This window comes from Ambystoma mexicanum, chromosome 1q (assembly GCF_040938575.1).
Source record: "Ambystoma mexicanum isolate Mex_15411 chromosome 1q, UKY_AmexF1_1, whole genome shotgun sequence".
In the NCBI taxonomy this organism is placed as follows: domain Eukaryota; kingdom Metazoa; phylum Chordata; class Amphibia; order Caudata; family Ambystomatidae; genus Ambystoma; species Ambystoma mexicanum.
This window is the reverse complement of record NC_090922.1, coordinates 294,872,024-294,893,339: the sequence shown is the minus strand read 5'-3', so window position 1 is coordinate 294,893,339 and position 21,316 is coordinate 294,872,024. Positions and strand designations below refer to the sequence as shown.

Here is a 21,316-nt window from a genome sequence, read left to right as displayed (position 1 = left end):
TCTGTCATTTCAGCTCAGCTCAAATTAAAGGGGTGTAGGGCAATGCAGAACACAGTAGGAGATGCTACAGCAACAGGAGCTGATCAATTGGGTCTTCCTAAATTGTTTCCTGGAAATGCGGTTCTAATTTGCAATTTCACTCGGAAGTGGCATGAACCACGTTTCAATGGCCTTTTCATTGTGGAAGATATCATGCCTTCTGTAGTCAAAGTGCAAGACAGATGTGCTTGAATTTTCCTCTGCGATGTAAAGATCTACACTGGAGAGCCTGCATCACCCTCACCCCCATCCGAAGAGAGCATCGGGGAAGAACCACAGCACGTGCAGACTAGGTCTATGACGAGGAAGAAGGACGCTGAAGCTGTTGCTGAGTAAAACAAAGAGTTTTAATTGGACTGTGGCTTATTTCAAGACACTCCTTTAAGTCACAAAAAAAGGGTTAAGGGAAAATGATTGTTCTTGAGCCACAGAAACTTGTTGACATTGTACCGAGGCACACTAAGCCTTGATTGAAAAGAAGGATATGCCAAAATCTGAGTTTCTTTTTCACCATCAGGAAGAGGGAGAGGGTCCCCTATTCCTGTCGTATTGAAATTCCTTTCTTGCGGTGCCTATGGTGGTGCTTAACGACGGCGCTTTCCAGATCATTCTTACAATCTTTGTGTTCAACTTACCCTGAACTAGTGGGATTAACTACTAATGTTCAATCGTTCCTGCAAGATCCAAAAAAATGGCCCAATTGTGAGAAGATGGCTCATAGCTATAATTGAGCAGGTTTATAGGGATTTTTTCGAATGCCATATTTTCGAATGCATTTTCTCGACACAATTTTGCCGACATTTATTTTTCTATTTTATTTTTTCAATAGTTGGTTCCCCCCCCGCAAACCCCTTTTTTTAACACCTTTTTTACTTACGAAACCCAAAAAAACCATAAAATAAATAAATAATACATTCGAAAAACAATTTGAGAAAATGGTGTTTCGAAAATAAGTTTTCGAAAAAATTACCGGATAGCAGATCCTTCAGCTTCCTGAGTTCAGAGTGAAGAACAAAAATACCCCTGTCACCGGATAATGCTCAGACTGGCCGGCACAGTGTTTCTTTATCTGATAGAGGAATGTCTACATCTCGTTGGGAGACAAACCGACGTCTGAACTTTCCTGAGAGATCCAAGAAACGATGCAGCACTCAATGAAATATTGAGAGACATCATCAATGAAGTGAATAGATATTCCAAGATAACCTTAAGGATGGAGTGAAACGTCCAATGAATGAAAAGAAAAAAAGGTTTACCGTGTGAGGACATTTTGTTTCATGCTGAAAGAAAATCTCTGTGTTATCTGGTTGGAGGCCAATTAGTGGCATTCATTGGGATGTTGAATACATTATTGTATAGTCAGCCTGTTAGTTCCGCAGATTCCAGAAAAGTGCATGATGCTGTCTCATTAAAAATACTTTTTCTTTCCTTAAATGTAATATGGGCAGCATCAGTAGCAACTTAATCATGTAAGATCATGACAGAAGTCCATGATGTATTAAACGTTATTGCTTTAAGTGGTCATGTTTATGCACAATTTACACCTGTATTTTGTTCATAGTAATACTGCTCTCACTCACAGTACGAAGGTCTTATTATGTAGACAAAAGTAAAGTGAAAATTCCTGTATATCCTCCCGTGCATGAAAAGAAGGATACAGACGTGGCAACTACTAGGCAGCTGAGACCTTATGTGATTGTTCCTACTTTAGAGATATACATGAAAGCACCTGGTCCTGTGATGAATAAACCAAGGTTAGTTTCTAAAAAGAAGTCACACATGAAGATTTTGCAAGACATTTTTATGCCTAAAGATCATGCTGAGAGGATGAAACTTTTAGAGCTTTCTCCTACTCAGGTAGCACATATAAATTTAGTTTAGTTTATTACTTGTATAGCGCCGCCTGGCCCTGGGGCATCCAGGCGCTTGGCATGGTTACAGAAGTAGCCAAGAGATTACATGTTCCATAGATAGACAGTAAAAGTTGTCACGACATAATAAGAACGTTACTGATAGTATACACAGTTATCATACATTTACAAGATTAGAGAATGTGCATGATAAGCAGGCATTAATTACAGTAACTAAATGATAAGTTGTGATTCTAGGCTTTTTTAGCCAGTATCAAGTTTTTGTCTGAATCTATGAAAGGAAGGTTCAGATCGGAGATTAATAGGGAGAGAGTTCCACAATTTAGTGGCAAGCACCGGGAAGCTTGTGCCGTCTGCTTTTTGGAGCTCGAATCTCGGGATGGTTAGGCAGTGTGATTGGGCAGATCTGGTTGGGCGGGGTGTGGTGTGTGAAATTATCTGAGAGGTATCTAGGTGCTTTGTGGGTTAAGCATTTGTGAGTAACAGAGAGTTTTATATTCGATCCTCTGTGGTATGGAGAGCCATTGACAGGATCGTCTGGCGTCCGAAATGTGTTCATGTTTGGGTATATTCAGTGCCGCTCTTAGTGCGTTATTCTGGATAACTTGCAGCTTATTAATGTTTGGAACGCTGAAGCAGCAGTAATTGATGCACGCCGCACTTGGATCCCTTTTCCTATACCGGCACTGCGAGTGAGAGGAAAAGTTCTTGCCGGGAGTAGAATTGCTGCAACCCGCTTCCTGGAGGAGGCAGAGCTAGCGCTGCTCACGTGTGCGGTCACGTGACAGGACAAACACTCATCACTGCGCCCGAGTCACCCTTGCGGCGCCAAGCCCGTCGGGGAAAAGGGCGTCGGCTTTTGTGCAGCTGTTTGGCGGTGATGGTGCCGAGACGCTGAAAACAACAGACCCCGTCGCACATATTCTCCAGCAAATCAAAGAAGGATTAGATAAAATTGCAAGTGGAGACTGTGGGCAATTAGCCTTTGATCCACTGCAAGAAACAACCGTCTGAGAGGCACATCTGGGTAAAAGGCCCTGAAATCGGAACCCAAGAACACAACTCTCCAACAAAAAAAAAAAAACAAAATAAAAAAGGAAAGAAAATTTAATTGCAAATTCTACAACCAAAATAACCAACCACCAAGATAAGTAAACAAGTAAACTCAAATCACAAAGTAATAACCAAATACTACATACGAGAGATAACACACCCTACAGTGCCGGAACAGACAAGAAAGTGCACTCCCATCAACAACCTATTCCGCGAATGACACGTGCAACAAATCGCGGGAAACCCGCCGAATTAACCCCTCCGCACATAAACCTCAGAGGAAAAACAATGGAGACGCCAGAATTACAACACGCAACGACCAAACCAGGCGGTAGCATCAAAAATACTACCCTCAGAGAATATAACATCAAAAACTTACCGACCACTATGGAAAGCGACACCAAAAAAAGTGGAGAAACAGAAAGAAACCAAACAGCTGCTACAGCAAATGAAAGCGAGGGAAACAACAGTGAACCTTCGTCTCCAATCATGAAAGAAGACACAAAAGAGAACTCCTCAACCAAAGACACAAAACACACCAGAACCAAAAGAGAAGTTAACAAAAAGCAAAAATGAGAAGCTTGCTACAGGAGATTCGACATCCGAAAAAAGAGAGACCATGAAGTTGGAACTAAGTAACAGAACTACCCCCAGTCCAAAGGACAAGACTAAAACAAACATGGAGGAAGAGATAAAGGAAAACGAGAAGACGCCCAATCCACTGGGCCCTACAAGAGGTAAAGGACGAAAAAGAAAGAAAACTCATAACCCGGCAGGAAAAAGCTGCCAAAGCACAAAAGAAATGGCAGGCCCTGTATGAAAGTTGCAGAGACTCACAACAACTCGACCCAAAGAAAAATGAGCAGACAAACCCTAAAACTGCAAGATTATCACTTGATATAACAAAAATCAAAAACCTAATGAAAAATCATGAAAGAAGAAAAGAGGTCTTTGGTAACCCACCATCACTTGCAAAGAAAATAGACACTGGTCCTTAGACACAAAAGCTACAGAAAGGAAAAGTACCAATACCAAAAGAGCAAGAATTCTACAACACAGACAGGAGATGAAAAAACAAAACTAATTCGAAAGTCGAATGTGAAGAAATACAAAATTCAAACCTAGAAACACCAGATAAATGCAGTTGTGACTAACGTACTGAACACGAGTTAGCATCAATACCAACTTCAATGCTAGATCTACAAAATATGTTGATAACAACTACAACACAATCATTATTGCCATATATGAAACTACAAGAGGCACTAGTAGACTCAATAAAAGATCAAGCAACACTCATGGCATTGATACATTCAAAACAAAGTTATTTAGAACAACGCATGAACAAAATACTGGAGCGACTAGACATCGAAGCACAAAATAGCCACCTATGGCAAAGCAGGCTATTTGATATCGCCCGCAGCAACAGAGCTGAAAAAACAGACCTGACTCACGCGCTAATTAAAATGATGACAGCAGCAAACCAAGTGAAACCAACGCAGATGTCTTATTCAAACCATCAAAGTCTAAGTAACACAGCAAGAAGGGACAGAGAACAGTGAACCCTCAAAGTTATCGGAAAGACATGAAGCAAAAAGGAATCCCACCCCCGTAGAAATAAACCTAATTGACCTTACCGGGGAACCCCTCAAAGAAATGAGGACAAACAACCATACAGACACAGACAAAGAAAAAGAGACTAACAAATCAACTGATGTCAAGGGACTTATACCTCATTCGAAAGGAAAAGAAACATATGAAATCTTTTCAAAAGGAAATAAGACGCAATCTAACAGAGAACAGGAGAAAAAAGGAACACCCCCCAACAAAAAAAAAAGCAAAGAGGTTCACAAGAAACCTAACCAACCCTCCAAAATAAGCACATCCAAAAATGAACAAAGTAACACAGCAGAACAAACAAAAAATCCTTGAACCCAAAGAGAAAAGGAAAAGTTTAGTCCACAATGAAGTAGACACAGAAATAGATGAGTTAATTAACCTATCATCTTAAACGAAAGATGAAATTGACCAATCTGAAGAAGCCCAAATCGAGATTGCAGAGGCATCGTTGATTACGGTAGACGAATAGAAGAAGAGCAACAAGAAGAAGACCAATTTCACAAAGAATTAGGATATGAAATGTCACTTGACGAAATATCTAAAATTGAATGGGAAGATGACATTGAAACAACATCGGATGTGAATAACCATCTCACACTGACAAGGGAACTCCAAAACAACAATGATGATGATAAAACAACCAATGAACAAACAGAAAAAGTAATAAAACTACCAATTTTTGTCCTTCAACAAAAACAGCAGACGGAAAAAATAGACATGAAAATAAAACTAACAAGAATAACAGCAAAAAATGACAATCTAATCATGAACCGCTCCAATGTGTTAAGATTGATACAAGCCATCCCCAACATGAAAGAAATCACAACAAAAGATATACGAACAGTAGAATTCTGTGATGAAATAACAGACCAAGTGAAGATTTCCTTTGATTCTGAAAAAACACGTAACAGAATGATAGACAATAAAAAAATCTGCAAGCAGCTAGGCTTCGAAGTGTCCCCGATCGAAGAAATGCAAAATACAGTGAGGAGGAAAAAACAAAAAACAGTAAGCTGGAGCCAGTCTGAGATGAACCAAAGTATGTGCGAATTGGATGACGTCTATAAGAATTCATCACCAGAACACAAGAGCGAAGATGACATGTACGAGAATAAAGCAAATGACAAAGATTACCAAAACCATCACAACCTTTACAGAAAATACGGAATATTGAGGAAACAAGAGAACTCACCCGCAAATACAGAAGAAAGACAAAACCATAGAAGATAACAACTAAAAGAAGAAAGTCTGCATACCACCACGCTATGCTCATGGAACACCCGGGGACACAGTCATTTATTTAACACAATAAATCCAAATCTCATAGCGGCTGACATAATCTGCATCCAAGAATCATGGATAACGCAACAACCGATACCAGATGGATACACCATACTAATGAATCCCACAATCCAAAAGCAAAAAGGCAGACCGTCTGCTGGCCTCCTAACTTTAATCAAAAATGGTCAAAACATCGACATGCTAGAATGAAAACTTAAACACGTGGACACAAATTATAATACTTAAGCACCAAACGGATAACAAAGAGAAAGAATCTGCATCTGAGAACCATAAAAAGGATCGTTTATGGGCACTAATGAACCTATACTGGAATCCAGCAGGAATAACTGATGAGAAACTTATAGACACAGTAACATCAGCAATAGATAACATCAAAGGAAAATACAATGAGATAGAATTTATATTATGCGGCGATCTAAACATCCACATATTTAATGAAAAAGGAGAACTAGAAAAATCTCAGCTGTCACCCCGTGCAAAATGCTGGATCAAAGAATTACAATGCAGGAATATGAGGAGATCAGATAGCATCGATACAACTACGGGAAGGCAAAAGGAAACCTGGGCAAGAGGCAAGTCCACCAACATAATTGACTACATATACATGACCGAAAATATACATGAAGATCTGAGGGAATCCAGAAACATTAAAACAGAAGTAAGTGACCATTACATACTGGAAAGAACGTTGAACACTGAAAAAACGGCGAACAACAAAGCTGACTCAACCAAAATTGAAATAAACAATGGAAACAACAGATTAAGAATTGGGAAAAAAGAATGGAAGAACTGCCAAAAATAATGAATAACACTAGACGAACTAGAAAAAATCAATTATGGATGGCTACTTTTACCATACAGATGCCATAATATACAAAATGGAAAGTTAACAACAAAGAAACACAATCATTCATACAACAATAAAATAAAAATCAAGAAAAGAGAATTCAGCAAAAAAACAAAACTACTAATGAAACAAAACCTACCGGGCAAATATAAGGAAATCAAAACAGCAAAACAACATTACAGAAATTGGATAAAGAACAACAAAGCCATGATAATACAAGAGGACGCAGAGAATATGCTGCAGACACTAAAGAATAGAAATACGAAACAACTTTGGCGTTATTACACGACCAAATCCAAACACAAAACAGTATGGTCACTGACGTGCGAGAAGCAAGTTGGACGGAATACTTCACAGAGATCTACGGGAACAACAACACAACGAAAGAAGAAAACAATACACAACAAAACAAATGGCAATGGGAATGGGACCACGAAGATCTAAAAAAGGCGATTAATACCCTAAACACCTCCAGAGCCCCAGGCCCAGACGGCCTTTCCAACACGATAATCGAGCAGAATGCAGCAGTGTGGACAGCGATATGCAAGAGCATCTTCAAGATGATACAAAACACAAAAAAGATCCAAAACACATGGAAACAAGCCACTATAATACCCATATTTAAGCAGGGAGATACAAAAGAACCACAAAACTATCGACCTCTGGCGCTCCTAGACCCTTTGGGTAAAATTTTTCGCAAAAATACTACTAGAAAAACTAGACAGATGGGCAAACAAAGAAAAGAAATACGCAACAAGAAAAACTGGATTCATCAAAACATTGGGCACCAACATCAACCTATTTTTACTAAACATACTGAAACATGAAGCCATAAGAAACAAAATACAAATCTACGCCGCCTTCGTATACTTACGGTTAGCTTTCGACTCAGTGAACAGAGACATTCTATGGGAAAAACTGATCGCATGGAAGTGCCCAACTGACATCATGGAACCAATTAAACTCTTATACAAGGACACCAGTGTTAGAGTTAGACTATCGAAATATGGATTACTCACGGAACAAATCAGAACATGGAATGGACTAAAACAAGGATGCCCATTAGCAGCCACTTTATTTCACCTCTACATGGCAGACCTTGAAATAAACATCTATACACCGCAAACAAACCCTCCAAAAATTAACAACACAGTGATATCTTGCATTAGGTACGCTGACGACATAGTGCTTCTGGCAAAAACCCAGAGAGGATTACAGATTGCACTTGGAAAACTAGAAACATACATGACAAAGAACAAACTGAAAATAAATATGAAAAAACCAAAAATCATGACTCTAAAAAAAGAAAACAATATCAATCGCCAGCTCTCTCCCTTCTATATAGGAAAGGAAAAAATGGAAACAGTAAAAACCATAAAATATCTTGGAATATGGATATCTGAATGGTCAACAGAAGAAGAATGGGCTGTACACCTTAAAGAAAAAACCTTGTCCCTAGCCCGGCAAGCAAAAATAATCCACCGAAAATATGGAAAATTCTCTATGACCCCAGTAGTTACATTCTACAAGCAAAAAGTTACGGCCATCTTAACATATGGAGCCTATTCCATGATAAACATCAACAACAACATCTGGGACAAACTAGAAGGGTGTTTCTGGAAAAAAGTGCTAAACCTTCCAGTTCCACTACCCACCATACAAATCCGAGCTGAACTTGCACTTCAATCGCTCAAATCCATTGTCTTAAGAAAACAACTTGACTTATACAGGAAAATTATGACTAAAACCAACACCCCACCTCTGGAAATATTCAGAACAGAGAAAAACTGGAACAGAGATCATGCCTTAGAAAAATGGAAAAAAGCGACAGAAGAGAAAAGAAGAGCAAGATATATCGATGGAAGTGCTGTTAGAGAGACCACAAAAAGCGAAAATAAAACTAAAAGAGAATGACTGACTGAAAACCAATCAAGAGAAAAATAAATACCGGCACAATATACACAACCCATCTGACAACAGAAGACTCAACCAACTACCTTCATATTTAAAAATATTTCCATCGTCAAAAACAAGAGATACATTCATGAGACTACGGCTAAACTTCCTCCCGACCCGAGAAATAATGGCAGCCAGAAAACAAATCCCCAAAAGCAAAAAATACTGCCGATTCTGCAAGAACCCCCAGATGACCGAGAGTCTACATCATATAATCATGATGTCCCCGGCACTGAATGAAAAAAGACAACAATCGAGAGAATGGTCCATGAACATCCAAACTGTCCTAACATCTGAAGATCGCTGGGCGAGGATGATTTCTGGGAACGAAAAAAAAATGGTGTTTGCCCGAATATCATTTTGGAACAACATCATGAACAACAGACGAACAGAATAATAAATATACACGAGAAAAGAAAACAAGAAGCAAGAAAAAGGACAAAACTCCAATAGCCCACGCTATGTAACTTGAGCAAGAACAAGGAAAGCAAGATGAAAGGTTTAAATGCAAACCAAACATTAAAACAAAAAAAAAAAAAAAAAAAAAAAAAAGTTCTTTTGGCTAGTACCCAAGTACAGGGCGTTGCAATAATCGACTTTAGGTGGCATAGTCTCCTGTTAGTGGTATGAGTATTTGAGCGTCATCTGCATAGTTTGTGTAGATGACACCCAAGTGGTCCAGTATGTTGATGTGGGGTTTTGTAAAAACGTTGTAGAGCGTGGGTGAGACACATGAGCCTTGGGGGACGCCACATGTAACGGGGGCTGGATCGGCAGCGGCTGTCGGGGCAAAGACCCTCATGGATCTATTGTTCAAGAAGGATTGAATCCAGGGATTAGCTTTGTCAGAGAAGTTGGCTGATGAGGAAGGTGTTTACAAAGAATGTCGTGATTTACTAAATCAAAGGCAGCTGACAGGTTGAGGAGGAGAAGGAGGGCTAGCTTGCCATTGTCTTTGAGGTTGTCCATTTGTGTCTTGAGATCTAGCAGGGCTGTCTCAGTGCCGTGTTTGGGCCGGAAGCCAGATTGTCTTAGCCCTAGTAGGTTATTTTTCTCTAGGTGGCTCTGGATTTGCAAGTAGGCGGCTCGGTCGAGGATTTTTAGGAGGAAGGGTACTGTGGTGATTGGTCTGTAGTTCATAGCGATGCTAGGGTCCAACGTGAGTTTCTTGAGTAAAGGTAACACCCGCGAGCCTTTGAGGTTGTTGGGTACTATGCTGTTAGTGAAGGACATGTTGATGAGAGATGTGATAAAAGGAGCAAGATGTTTGGCTGTGTCTTTGATGATTGGTTCAGGGCAGATGTCGCCTTGGCATTTGGAGGGTTTTAATGAATTGCTTAGGTCTACAACCTCGGTGGAGAATTCAAATAAGTTACTTCCGTTCAGTTGTGAGTGGGAACAATGGGCTTGTCTGCGAGCGTGAGACTTTCTTTTTTTAGCTCAATTTTGGCTTGTAGCATGGCAATTTTGCCTAGGAGTGCTTCTTGTATTTTGGTGCACCAGGAGGTGTCTTTGGTACAAGTGTCTGGGATGGGGGATAGTGGACGGGGATTCGAGGTCTCTTAGTATATTAAAGAGCTCTTTGGTGTTGGATTTGGGATTACAGATTCTTTCATTATACATGTTTTTTTTTGTTTGGATGATAGCAGATTTGTATGTATTGGAGGCTATGGAATAGGATATTTTATTGTTGGCGGATGGAGACTGTTTCCATACTGATTCAGTTTGTCTTTTGATTTTACAGAGGGTTCTTAGTTCGGGAGTGAACCAAGAGATGAGATGCGCTCGGGGTTTGGCTTTCCTTAGTTTGAGTGGTGCTACAGTGTCTAGGGCTTTGAGAATAGTTGTGTTATAGAGGTCTACTAGCTCAGTGGGGTTGGTGATGGCGGGTGAATAGTCTATGATGGGTTGGAGTAGAGGGAGGAGTTTCTCTACCGTGATGTTTTTGCTGTTTCTTGTAAATGTGGGTGGGGCGTTGGGAGGGAGCATATTATTTTGTTTGTTTTTATTGATCGTGAAAGTGATCAGATGGTGGTCGGTCCAGGCGCATGGTGCATTGGAGAGGATAGTGGTGTTACAATTGAGGTCTGCTATCCAGTCAAGGGTGCGGCCTTTGTTGTGTGTGGGTAGAGTGATGCGGTGGGCGAAGCCTAGTTCAGAAATGGTGTTCGCGATGGTGCTTGCTTTGTCGTCCTTCATGTCATTGAGTCCGAGAGTGAAGTCGCCTAGGATCAGTACTCGAGAGTTGGGTTTGGTGTTGTTGGAGAGCAGGTGGGCTATATCGTCGTTAAATGAGAATATGTGACCAGGCGGTCTGTAGATGAGATGGGTGGTGATTGTGCTTGTGTTAGTAGTGGCTAGTTTAATGGTAAGTAGTTCTGCAGACAGGAGTGATTGGTTTTGTATGTGTTGTATGTTGAGGGAGCTTCTTGCGATAATGGCTACACCGCCGCCTTTGGCTGTTTGTCTGTCTGTGCGGTATATGGTGTAGTCACTAGGGATGGCTAGCGCGAGGGTGGGGCCTGATGCTGCATGGAGCCAGGTCTCAGTGATTGCTATAAAGTCTAGTGCGTTGAGAGAGATGATGTCGGAAATGTTTAACGCATGGGCGACTAGAGATCTAGCGTTGATGAGTGCACCTTTGATAGTATCAGTGGTAGCTTGGTGAGGTTTACTTTTGGGTGTGTGGGGGGAGGGGGTTTTGGAGCGAGGAGTGGTCCGGTCGGGTGATGCTAAAGGATGTGTGATGTGCTAGGATAGTTTGTGTTTGGTTTTGCTATTTCTGGGTCCTGAATTGGGAGAGGTCGATGTAGTATATGTCCTGGATCTAAGGTAGCTGAGTCTCATTTTATCTGTGCAGGGGTAAGAGATTCTAGAGGGTGCGCAGGGTGAGGCTGCACGAGTTACTTTTTGGATACTGCAGGTGTCTATTTTGAGGTGAGACTTGGTGAGGATGGGCAGGAGTGGGTTAGTGTTTGGTAGGAATGGCGTGGGACACAGGATAGGGTGGTGTCTTGGGCATGCTGGTCTGCTAAGGCCATAGGGATGGGAGATGAGATGCGGCCCTGAGCAGGGTAGGTCAAGAGGAACCAGGTAGAACGGGAACATGATGAGGATGGACCAGGTTAGAATAGCTATGGTTACAGAAAGCAGAACTCTGGCTGGTGGGACACTAGAACCTTTGGCGGTATAATGTCAGGTTGCTAAAACAAGATCAGACTAGGGCTAAATAGCAGTGTCAAGATACGAAATGAACCACTAGGACCCTTTGACGGTATAGTGTCAGGTTGCTAATACAAGATCAGGCTAGGGCTAAATAGCAGTGTCAAAATACGAAATTCAAGATCAGGCTAGGGCTAGATGGCAGTGTTAAATAGCAAAAGGCAAAGTCAGGCTAGGACTAAATAGCAATGTCGAGATACGAGATACAAGAACAGGCTATGGCTAGATAGCAATGTCAAAGTACGAAATGCAAAATCTAACATAGGTAGTGCAGTCAAAATACGAAATGCAAGATCTAACAAAGGTAGTGCAGTCTAAGGCAGGGTAATGCTGTTTGTAGCAATGCAACACTGGCTGAGGGCAGAATCAGAACAGAAAGGTCTGGGTGGTCAATGATAGCAGCTATATACTTGATGCAAAGACAGGCAAAATGCAAAGGTAATGCAGTCTAAAAAACAGTAGTGCTATCTGATGCAGAGCAATGCTAGTTTGGGGAAAAGCAGTGTTATTTAGGCTACGTGCAAATCCTACTATGATACATTGCAATGAAATTTAGGCATATTGGTGCCCAGCGTGATATTGCTTAAATATGAGACAGACCCATCTCAGCTGCTTCTGTGGGCGGTACATATACAAGTTGGCGTCAATCAAGTGTCTGGATTGGGCGATCGTGTAGATAGTGATGAGTGGAGGGAGCTCGGGCACAGGGTGCAGGTATACGAGGATTGTGACCTGTGTAGGGGGGGGCGCTCAGTGGGGCAACAAATGAGATGTATGCAGGATCTGGAGCGGGCAATGTTGGACTCCCTGGTTGTAAAAATGCTGGTATGCGCAGGACGGTTGTAAAGCAAGTAGGCTTATTGAGCAGTTGCAGGTAGTATTGATGGTTATTAATAGGCTCTGTTCATTTAGCATTTCGCAAGGTTGAGACCTTACCAGCGTTTAAGCAGCTTGTGACGACCAGACGTAGTCAGGCAGGTGTACTCTCCCCGGCCTCGAGCGACTCGTGACAGGCTTGGGACAGGTGTTGATCCTTTTAGAGAGGATCCTTCTGGAGAGGGCCAGCGTTCGCTTGCCGGCATGTGGTTGGCTACAAGAAGTAGCTGGTGGCCAATCGGATCGTGCGGCAAGATCATGTGGCAGGAAGGAAGGTCGGGCTGGCGGCCATCTTGGGTCAGGAACACCTTGTGTGTTCCGATGGTGGTTCCAAGAGGGGCTTAGTAGGCGGTGGGCTGCTCCAAAATGCAGTGAAATAGCATTTCAATGCAGCGCAAGAGATTAAATTAATTCCTTAGCAGATTTCGTGGCGATCCGCAGTCTGCTGCATTTATGTGCTAAATAGGCACTGAGCCTAGCTTGGTCTTGGAGGGCTGTGCAGGATGGCTGACCCACTGCTCCTGCAGCGGTGGGGCTCCTGTGCCTCCGGTGTCCTGGATAAGTGTTCACTAGGCTCGGGACAGGTGTTGATCCTTTTAGAGAGGATCCTTCTGGAGAGGGCCGGTGTTCGCCTGCCGGCATGTGGTTGGCTACAAGAAGTATCTGGTGGCCAATCGGATCATGCGACAAGATCATGTGGCAGGAAGGAAGGTCGGGCTGGGCCCAGTTCACTGATGAATGGTTCTATGATTGGTCCAGTAAGAAGAAACTATGCTGATTTATGACTTAAAGAATGAGATCCAAGAGAAATGCTAGGGAGGATGATCAGGAGATAAATGATTACCTGGAGAGGACAGCAAACTTGGGGAACAACATCTGGTGTCAGCATATGAAAGAAGTGGGAAGGAGGACGTCAAAGGAGGAGTGCTTTGTATGCGCACTTCTGCCTTATAGCATGAGAAAGTCTAAAATATTTATAGCTATCAAAATAGATGTCCAGACAGCACATTGTCTACCTGAGACTTGAGAGTTCAGGAAAAACTGCAGAAAACATTTGATACTGGGAAAAACAGAGGCGATATGGAGATTTGGGAATCAGTGTTATCACCAGATGGATGGGAAGAAGGAGTGGTTCTCTGCAGAGCCTAGATGATATATGATCACCCTGAATCACCTGTTTGCAATGCCCAGGTGGGGTGCAAACTGTTGTGGCCGAAGCTTGCTAAACTACTGTCCTGGGTCGAAGACGGAGGACCCTTACAGATAATACCATTGGAAAAATCGAAGTTGTGCTTCAGAAATAATGGCACAAGAAAAGACGGAGAGAGATTGAGAACTGCAGTCAGATCTTTGATGCACCAAAGACGAATCCTGGAAAAGCAGTGATCATGGATCATTATTGGGCTTGTGGATCCAGAGCATATATGAGATTACCCGAAGATTGGGGAGGAATATGCACCTCGGTGAATGTTCATGTTCCTGCATTGGTGATTCCTAAAAGTGACCTGAATATTGACAGTTTCCTGAAAGCAGATGCTCATCTGAGGAAGAAGAGATGAAGAGAATTATTTCTCTGCCAAGTCAATAGAAGCTTTTGACTCTTTTCCGTATGAACACAGACTGTCTAACCAGACTTCTTCCTAATTTACGTTAATCTTCATGCCAAGAATCCAGTTTGAAGCAAATACTAAATGGTTAGATATAATCAGATGGGAATTACTGCAGACGATCAATACACCCATAAAGATATCAATGCTATCAAGTAGGAGCTGAGAGCCTTAAGACTCTTCAGAACAGATGTGTCTTGGACATGATCACAGCTATGTATGTAGGTGTTTGTGCAAAAATCTGAGAATCATGCTGCACCTGATCATGATGATGATGATGACAATGGCACCTTGACTGAGGCCATAAACAATGCTAACGAAGCTACATGTCCAGATGACAGAGGAAGTAGAAGACATTGTCGATGACAGCTGGTTTGGAGCACTTTTTTCTTGGGTTCCACAATGAATGGCAGACATGTTCAAGTTCCTTGGAGCCCTGATCGTGTTAGTGTTGCTGGGATTCTGTGTGATCAAGATAATAATCACACAATGCAAGAAGACAGCAAAGAAAGCCATAGGGATGAAGATCATGATTGATGTTGAATCAGGATGGAAGACCAGAGACTTAACAGATGATGAGATCAGAGACTTTGTGAAGGCCAGTATCCATGCACCCGAGGGAACAAAGTTCCGGTATCCAAAGAACCATAAGGAGTATGTGGGAAGATGGATCTATTGTAGTCCAAGTGGGCAGTGCATGCTCATGACTTAGAATAAGGATGAGTATGTGAAATCAGCTGGATGCCTGAAAGGAGTCAAAGATATGGAGCCCAAAGAAACATTTCTTCAGGCAAGATGTGAAGGATGATGGGAGAGTGGTCGATGAATTGCCCAGAGGGGGAGTGTAGAGAAGAAGTTCAGTGCCCCATCTCAATCACTTCGCCCATATTACCTATCTGCTGAGAATCAGAATATGACGCACGTGCAAAGCTATTTGAATAAAGATACCAAGGAGAATCTTGGAAGCAAGGTTCCCATTGAGACAACCATACCCGCATATGAGACAGTATGATGGCTGTCCGAGTGATAGTCCAGAAGAAAGCAGGCCAATCGGATAAAGTGAGATAATTACATCATACAGAGCAAAGCGGACGTATATAGAGAAGCGATGCAGAGACCAGAGAATGTAGACAATTCTATAAGGCATCAAGAAAGTATCGAGATAAATGACATCTTAGGATCAAGATGAAGAAACTTATGCTACAGAAATAATGAAGAGATCGAGTTATTTCAAACGTTTAACTATGCTTAGAAACGCACGCAGATGAAGTCTTCTTAAAGGCTAGCTTTTAATGTGAACAGAGTGTGGCATGCGCAAACGTGTGTGTATATATATTTACACATATACAGGAGTCAGTAAAGGATGGATGTTCCCATTACGTACGATGGCAGTGCTGAGCAATAAAAGGAAGGCCGCTTTTTCATTTTGTCGCAATCAGAAAATAAGTGAATTACAGACGAAACTCAGAAAGGCAAGGTTGGATGAGCCAAGGCCATATCAGACTGGGGTGAGCTGACATTGGATACAAATCGTGTGAAAGAACGAAGCTCCTGTTCAGAAGGCATGGACAAAAACAAGAAGATGTCAGAAATCTATTAAAGAATAGCATTTTAATACACTAAAAGCTCAATTTTGTGGTCTTTAGTCACGTGGGGAGAAGAAGCTGGACGAGCATGATGGTCACACCTATGCACAAGGGCAGAGTGTTCCTTCATTACCCTGAATTTTTCAGTAGCAAAGAACATTTCCAATTGACAGTGGACCACTGAGGTGACGATGGATGGATATGCTAATTGGTAGGAATCTATGGTTAAGACTAGCTTATCTGTACTTGGATGCTCAGCCTGCATGCTGCTAACGTAGGTTGGGAAGGAATTGACGGAGGATAGAAAGTAACCAATGAAAGAGGACCGCATGACCAAGGGCCCTATATTTGTGTAGCCAATTAGACGTTGTATATTTAGTGATGTTCATAGTGACACATGTTTAGGGAAGAGCTTAGTTGCCCCACCTGATGTTAAGAAGCAAATACCTTTATTTCACTGACCAAACGAGTATGGATCGTATACCTAGATGATCTGTTTAGACCCTATGACATTCACCCGTAGGTTTTGAAGTTTTGCCACGTAGGATGACGTTAGTGATAAGCAGGTTAACGTCATCAATGATGAATATGTACTATAAAAATGTAGTTTTTTAATGAAATGCTTTGATAACTGATATTAAAACAGTATCCTTTTGCCAACTACCCGAGTTGTTTCGATTATTGATGTTTGAATACATTCTGCATCCCCATCTGTCTCAAGGTATTGCTATCTCATCTTAAAGTGCTGGGAAACCCAGTTCAAAACGTTGGCTAGGATCAAGGGATTCAAGCCGCAATCCGTGCAACCCGATTGGTTCCCTCTCCCGCCACAGGTGCTCATTTTCATTATATTCCAGGGTCATTTGCAGTGGTTTCAATGGTACTTCACGCAGGATAGGTATTTAGGGCCCATATGCATTTCCTGAATTTGTTATTTTAAATGAAATAAGATTTTCGTCCCAGATTTTGGGGTTGGATTGTTGCAGTAGGAGGTAGGAGATTGGGGATCTTTCTTTTCATTAAAGAACTAATCAAAATAGTAAATTTACATACATCAATCTCATTGCACTCTCCAAGCAGAATAAAGGAGGTGGAGAAATCGTATGCGATTTGGGTACTTCATACCAAGAGGCTGTGACATTTCCAATGTGCACTTACTCTTTTCTGCTGATTTAAAATAGCTATTCACCCAAGAGCCTTAAATGTTTTTCCAGATCCTTCAAGTTGGTCGCTCAGACATAAACTGTTAATAGAGTTATTAAAATGTCTTCTTAAATACAACTTTGGCGTGACATTACAAATGGGATAATAAAGGACAGCAGGAGAATGGATCATAGCCTGCTTTTACTACTTATTGATTGCCATGTAGAGGAAACATGCAATTTCTATGCTTGAAAAGAATTTATAAAAAAGGTGCTTTAACTAAAACTGTAATATGGGGGGAAAAACGCCAAAGTGGACTGATGCCATGGACGCACAAAATGATTTCCCTTTTTTTTGAGGTCTCAATTCCTCAGAAGCATCAAAATAAGCACAAATAGGGTAAAGTACGTCAGCTTTTGAGACCACGGATACTTTCTTCCCATCTCTAAAGAGGTTCGTCATTGGTCGCTGCACCTATCGTCTGGAGAAAAAACCTCATAGAGGAGCTTGTGTGTGTGTGATGGAGGTCTCTACCTATTGGAATTTTCCCACTTCTGGTTAGAGGGACTTATTTGGTGTATTTGATTTTTTACCAATTGAACACTTTGAACTACAAGAATGCATCTAATATGATAGGTAGGGTACATGGACTTTTAAACTATGTAGTCTCAGCATCAGATTCCAACTCTTACCAGGTGACCGAGATCCTGGGGTCTAGATAGTTGAGTTTGGAGGTGCCCAAGGCAATCTGCTTATTCTCTTCTCGGTCCGTTGCCTGCACCTCCAATTTCATTAGCTGCTCCTCTGCCCGCTTTACTGCTTTTTTCTTGCTCTCCAAAACCCTGTGCCAAGAAGTGAATGAGCCGTTAGAGTACAAAAACCACCATATAGCAGCCTTGCACGATCTACCTGTGTGTCTCCTCTCTGCGGTGCTTGCGTAATTTACAGACAAGTTGTACCAAAAAATCAACACTGAAACTTAAGTTTAACATCAAATTGCACAATTATTTTGGGAATGAGTCCACAGTAACCCATATTCGAGGGATTACTTGACATTCCGACATACATGGTTGCTCGTTCTTCAGGACAACATCCCACATTGGACCTGCACGTTCACTAGGAAAGGGGGCTCGCTTGTATGGAGATGTTATTGTCAGACAGCAGAACAATTAGGCAATGACTATAAGAACCAGCAAGACGTGTCAAGCATAGTGGCATTATTTCCACTACAGCTTCATGCAGTGGAACAGATCGTTTGTGGGGACAAGCTAGGGCCCCTACTAGAGGCTACCCAGGCTGTTGCTTGTTAATTCCTTGTTGTAGCGTGTGCCCAGGCTCTACATACCTATTGTTCATAACACAGAAGTATTGGTTCATTATTTAGAGCAGTAACTGTTACCCATGTCGACTGTAAATTGCATTGCAACAGTGAGTACCACCAGAAACGCCTCTATTTAGTTACACACGCCTACAAGGGTTTCTTAAATACAACAAGGTTATTTTCCTGTGCCATTCAACTTCTGTTTTCTAAAAACGTACTGCTGTCCAGAGCAGGTGTGAAATCCAGTTATCATCAAGCAGTCATCTCCAAGTCTGGTCCTAAAGAGCTCCACTCAAATGTTTTCAGGATCAATATAACATATGCAAATAGTTTCCATTTAGTGCCTCTGTATTCAAAGTTGTAGTGTGTCAATATTTCAACTTAGTGATGCTTGTGGTAATCTAATTTTTAGTAGAAACGAATATAGGTGCACAAAACACGGAATGCATTACAGATTAGGGATGCTATTGACTGTTGGTGCACTGATCCTGTTGCCACTATTAAGGGGCATTATGTTGTACTCTTGAAAGGCCTACATCAAGTAGACCTAGGCAGTATTGCATTGGAAGTGACTGATTCCTTACTCCAAGTCAGGGAACACCATGTGGTTCTATGACTAAGTCCACACCGGGGTCAAGAAAGTTCCTTACATACTATTTTTCTTGTTTTACTTAATTTAACAATGTCTATATTATTTTATTTCATAATAATGCCTGACATTCCACACTGATGAATTATTTTTTGGGGTGGGCAAAGGTGGGGGGGTGAAGCAATGATCTGCATGCTGGTCATGTGTTGAAGGAACAGAATAAAGGTTGGCCTACAGACAGAACTCTATGCCGTGAAAGATCCCAATTTTCCAAAAGCATGATACTTAAAGGCCAGACTAAAAGGGGCAGAGTATGTCCCTTTTCAACCTCACTCTGTCCCAGAACATTAGGCCCTGCAAAAATCAATCAGATCTGAGCGAAGGGAGGAATGGCTTGTGAAGAATTTCACAATTTCCTAATTCGATTCAGGCTTTCATGGTCATATTTTGGAAACCATCCAGTCCGTATTCAGTACATTATGCCCATATCCTGTCACTTTATTATTTCTGCCCCTCTCCAGCACCTATGGTGATGCCCCTTGATGTTCTGGATTATTCCAAATGTATTTGACGGTTTTCTGTTAATCTGCAATTCCAGATTTCACCGGCTCGGGGACATGAACAAAGTATTGCAATTCTTTTCTTTCAATAATGGAGCATCTCTGGTAACAGCATCGCTATCTTCCCAACTCTATTTACCTCTTTTTTCTGGCAGGCCCGAACATGTTCATAGAGGAGAAACCTGCCCCTTTTGCCCTTTTGACAGACTGACAGGTGTGAAAGAGCAGGCCCATTCAATGCCATGCTAGATAAGTTGACTGAGCTCAAAAGGCCCCCAACAGCACATTTATCACTAATGAAAACATTCCAAGATAATACGTTCATGACTCTTTATTTTCCTTTTGCAGTGTCTGATGGAGAAGGAATGCCTTGAGCAGAGGAAGACCTGCTCTTGAGTCTGGAACTATAGAACCATTTGGAATGAAAGCAAGTTGTTAAGACTTGACTCAATGAATAATAAGCAACCATATAAATCCCAGTTTTCATTGTCCACATAAAGGAACCAACTGCAGAAATTATGACTAACAAAGTTCTCGATCGCCAGCACAAAGAGCACTGGTTTCCTTCTGGATGAATGTGTGACTGAGCGTGTGCTTGATTTTAGATCTGCACTTCCAAGATGCTTACCCTTCCATTGCAGCATCATTAACTTTCTGAGCTATTACACTAACAGGGTCAAGTGACAATCCATGCCAGATCAAGTAGCAGAGACTTCACTTGTGTCCATAGTATTACTTTACCATGATATACTACACTAGGATATCTGTTGCCTTACTCGGAATGACCAACAAAGCTGCAGGAATCCATCAACACCCAAATGAAGAGGTCATCTTCACTCCCTCTCATGCGTCAGCCTCTGTGTTTTGCTTGAAATAAAATAATCATATCTTTGGTTATATTAGGATTTTGTGGTTAAATCGCCGAGTCAAAAAGCTCGTCCTGTGCCAGAGTATTCAAATCTTTAAGTTTCATTTGCTGAAATGTCAAAAGTCATATGTGGCACGATTGCATAAAGTTAGAAGGCTGGATTTATTGTGGCACGCCCTGCATTTATTAAGACAATGTATTCATGCCCTAACAGGAATATTGTGTCTTCCTTAACAAACCTTTCTTGTAAACAAGCTTGTTCTTCATTATCCAAACTAATTTGTGACATGTTCAAAATGTAGTGCAACGATTTGCAGGTTCTGGTAGAGTTGTAGTGGCCGGATCTGAGCAGACTCAATTTCCCAACAGTGGTCACCTACCACTTATTTGGAATCACTGGACTATTCCTGCCATATTTTGTCTGGGAGCGTACTCACTTCTTAAGCTTTTCGCTATCGCTGCTCTTGGCGTCAAGCTTGGCTTGCTTGAGCTCACTCTTTGCTAAGGAAATCTTTTCTTTCTTGGCATCAATCTAGGGGGAAGAGAGCTTGAAATTAGAATGCTCCTTAAATTGACAGATGTGGGCAAGCCAAACAAATGGAACAAAATGTAAGAAAAGAACAGCGAGAGAAAGAGTAATTGCATATTTTCAGGAAAACGTGCATGCATATAGAGTGACATGTCCAACTTGCGCAGTAACTGTGCGACTTGCCTTAGTTTGCAGATTTGCCATGGATTGCTCAAATGTTTTCGGAGCAGCGCGTTGATGGTTGCAAAGTATTGCAACCGCTCTGTTGGCTCGGTTGTAAGACAATATCTTTGATGGTACCGGCTCATCAGCTGGGAACGAAAACAA

At 41.6% G+C, this 21,316-nt stretch overlaps 1 protein-coding gene across 1 annotated transcript in view; it reads right to left on the bottom strand.

The window, feature by feature from the left end:
- LOC138527482 (DNA topoisomerase I, mitochondrial-like) overlaps positions 1-21,316 on the bottom strand; it is a 2,081,463-nt gene that overhangs the window by 66,733 nt on the left and 1,993,414 nt on the right. The window contains exons 27-29 of the mRNA XM_069638684.1: positions 21,173-21,300; positions 20,898-20,992; positions 17,815-17,964 (exon numbers count right to left, since the gene is read on the bottom strand). Coding sequence (XP_069494785.1) covers positions 17,815-17,964; positions 20,898-20,992; positions 21,173-21,300 — 373 coding nt within the window. The remainder of the gene's footprint in view (positions 1-17,814; positions 17,965-20,897; positions 20,993-21,172; positions 21,301-21,316) is intronic.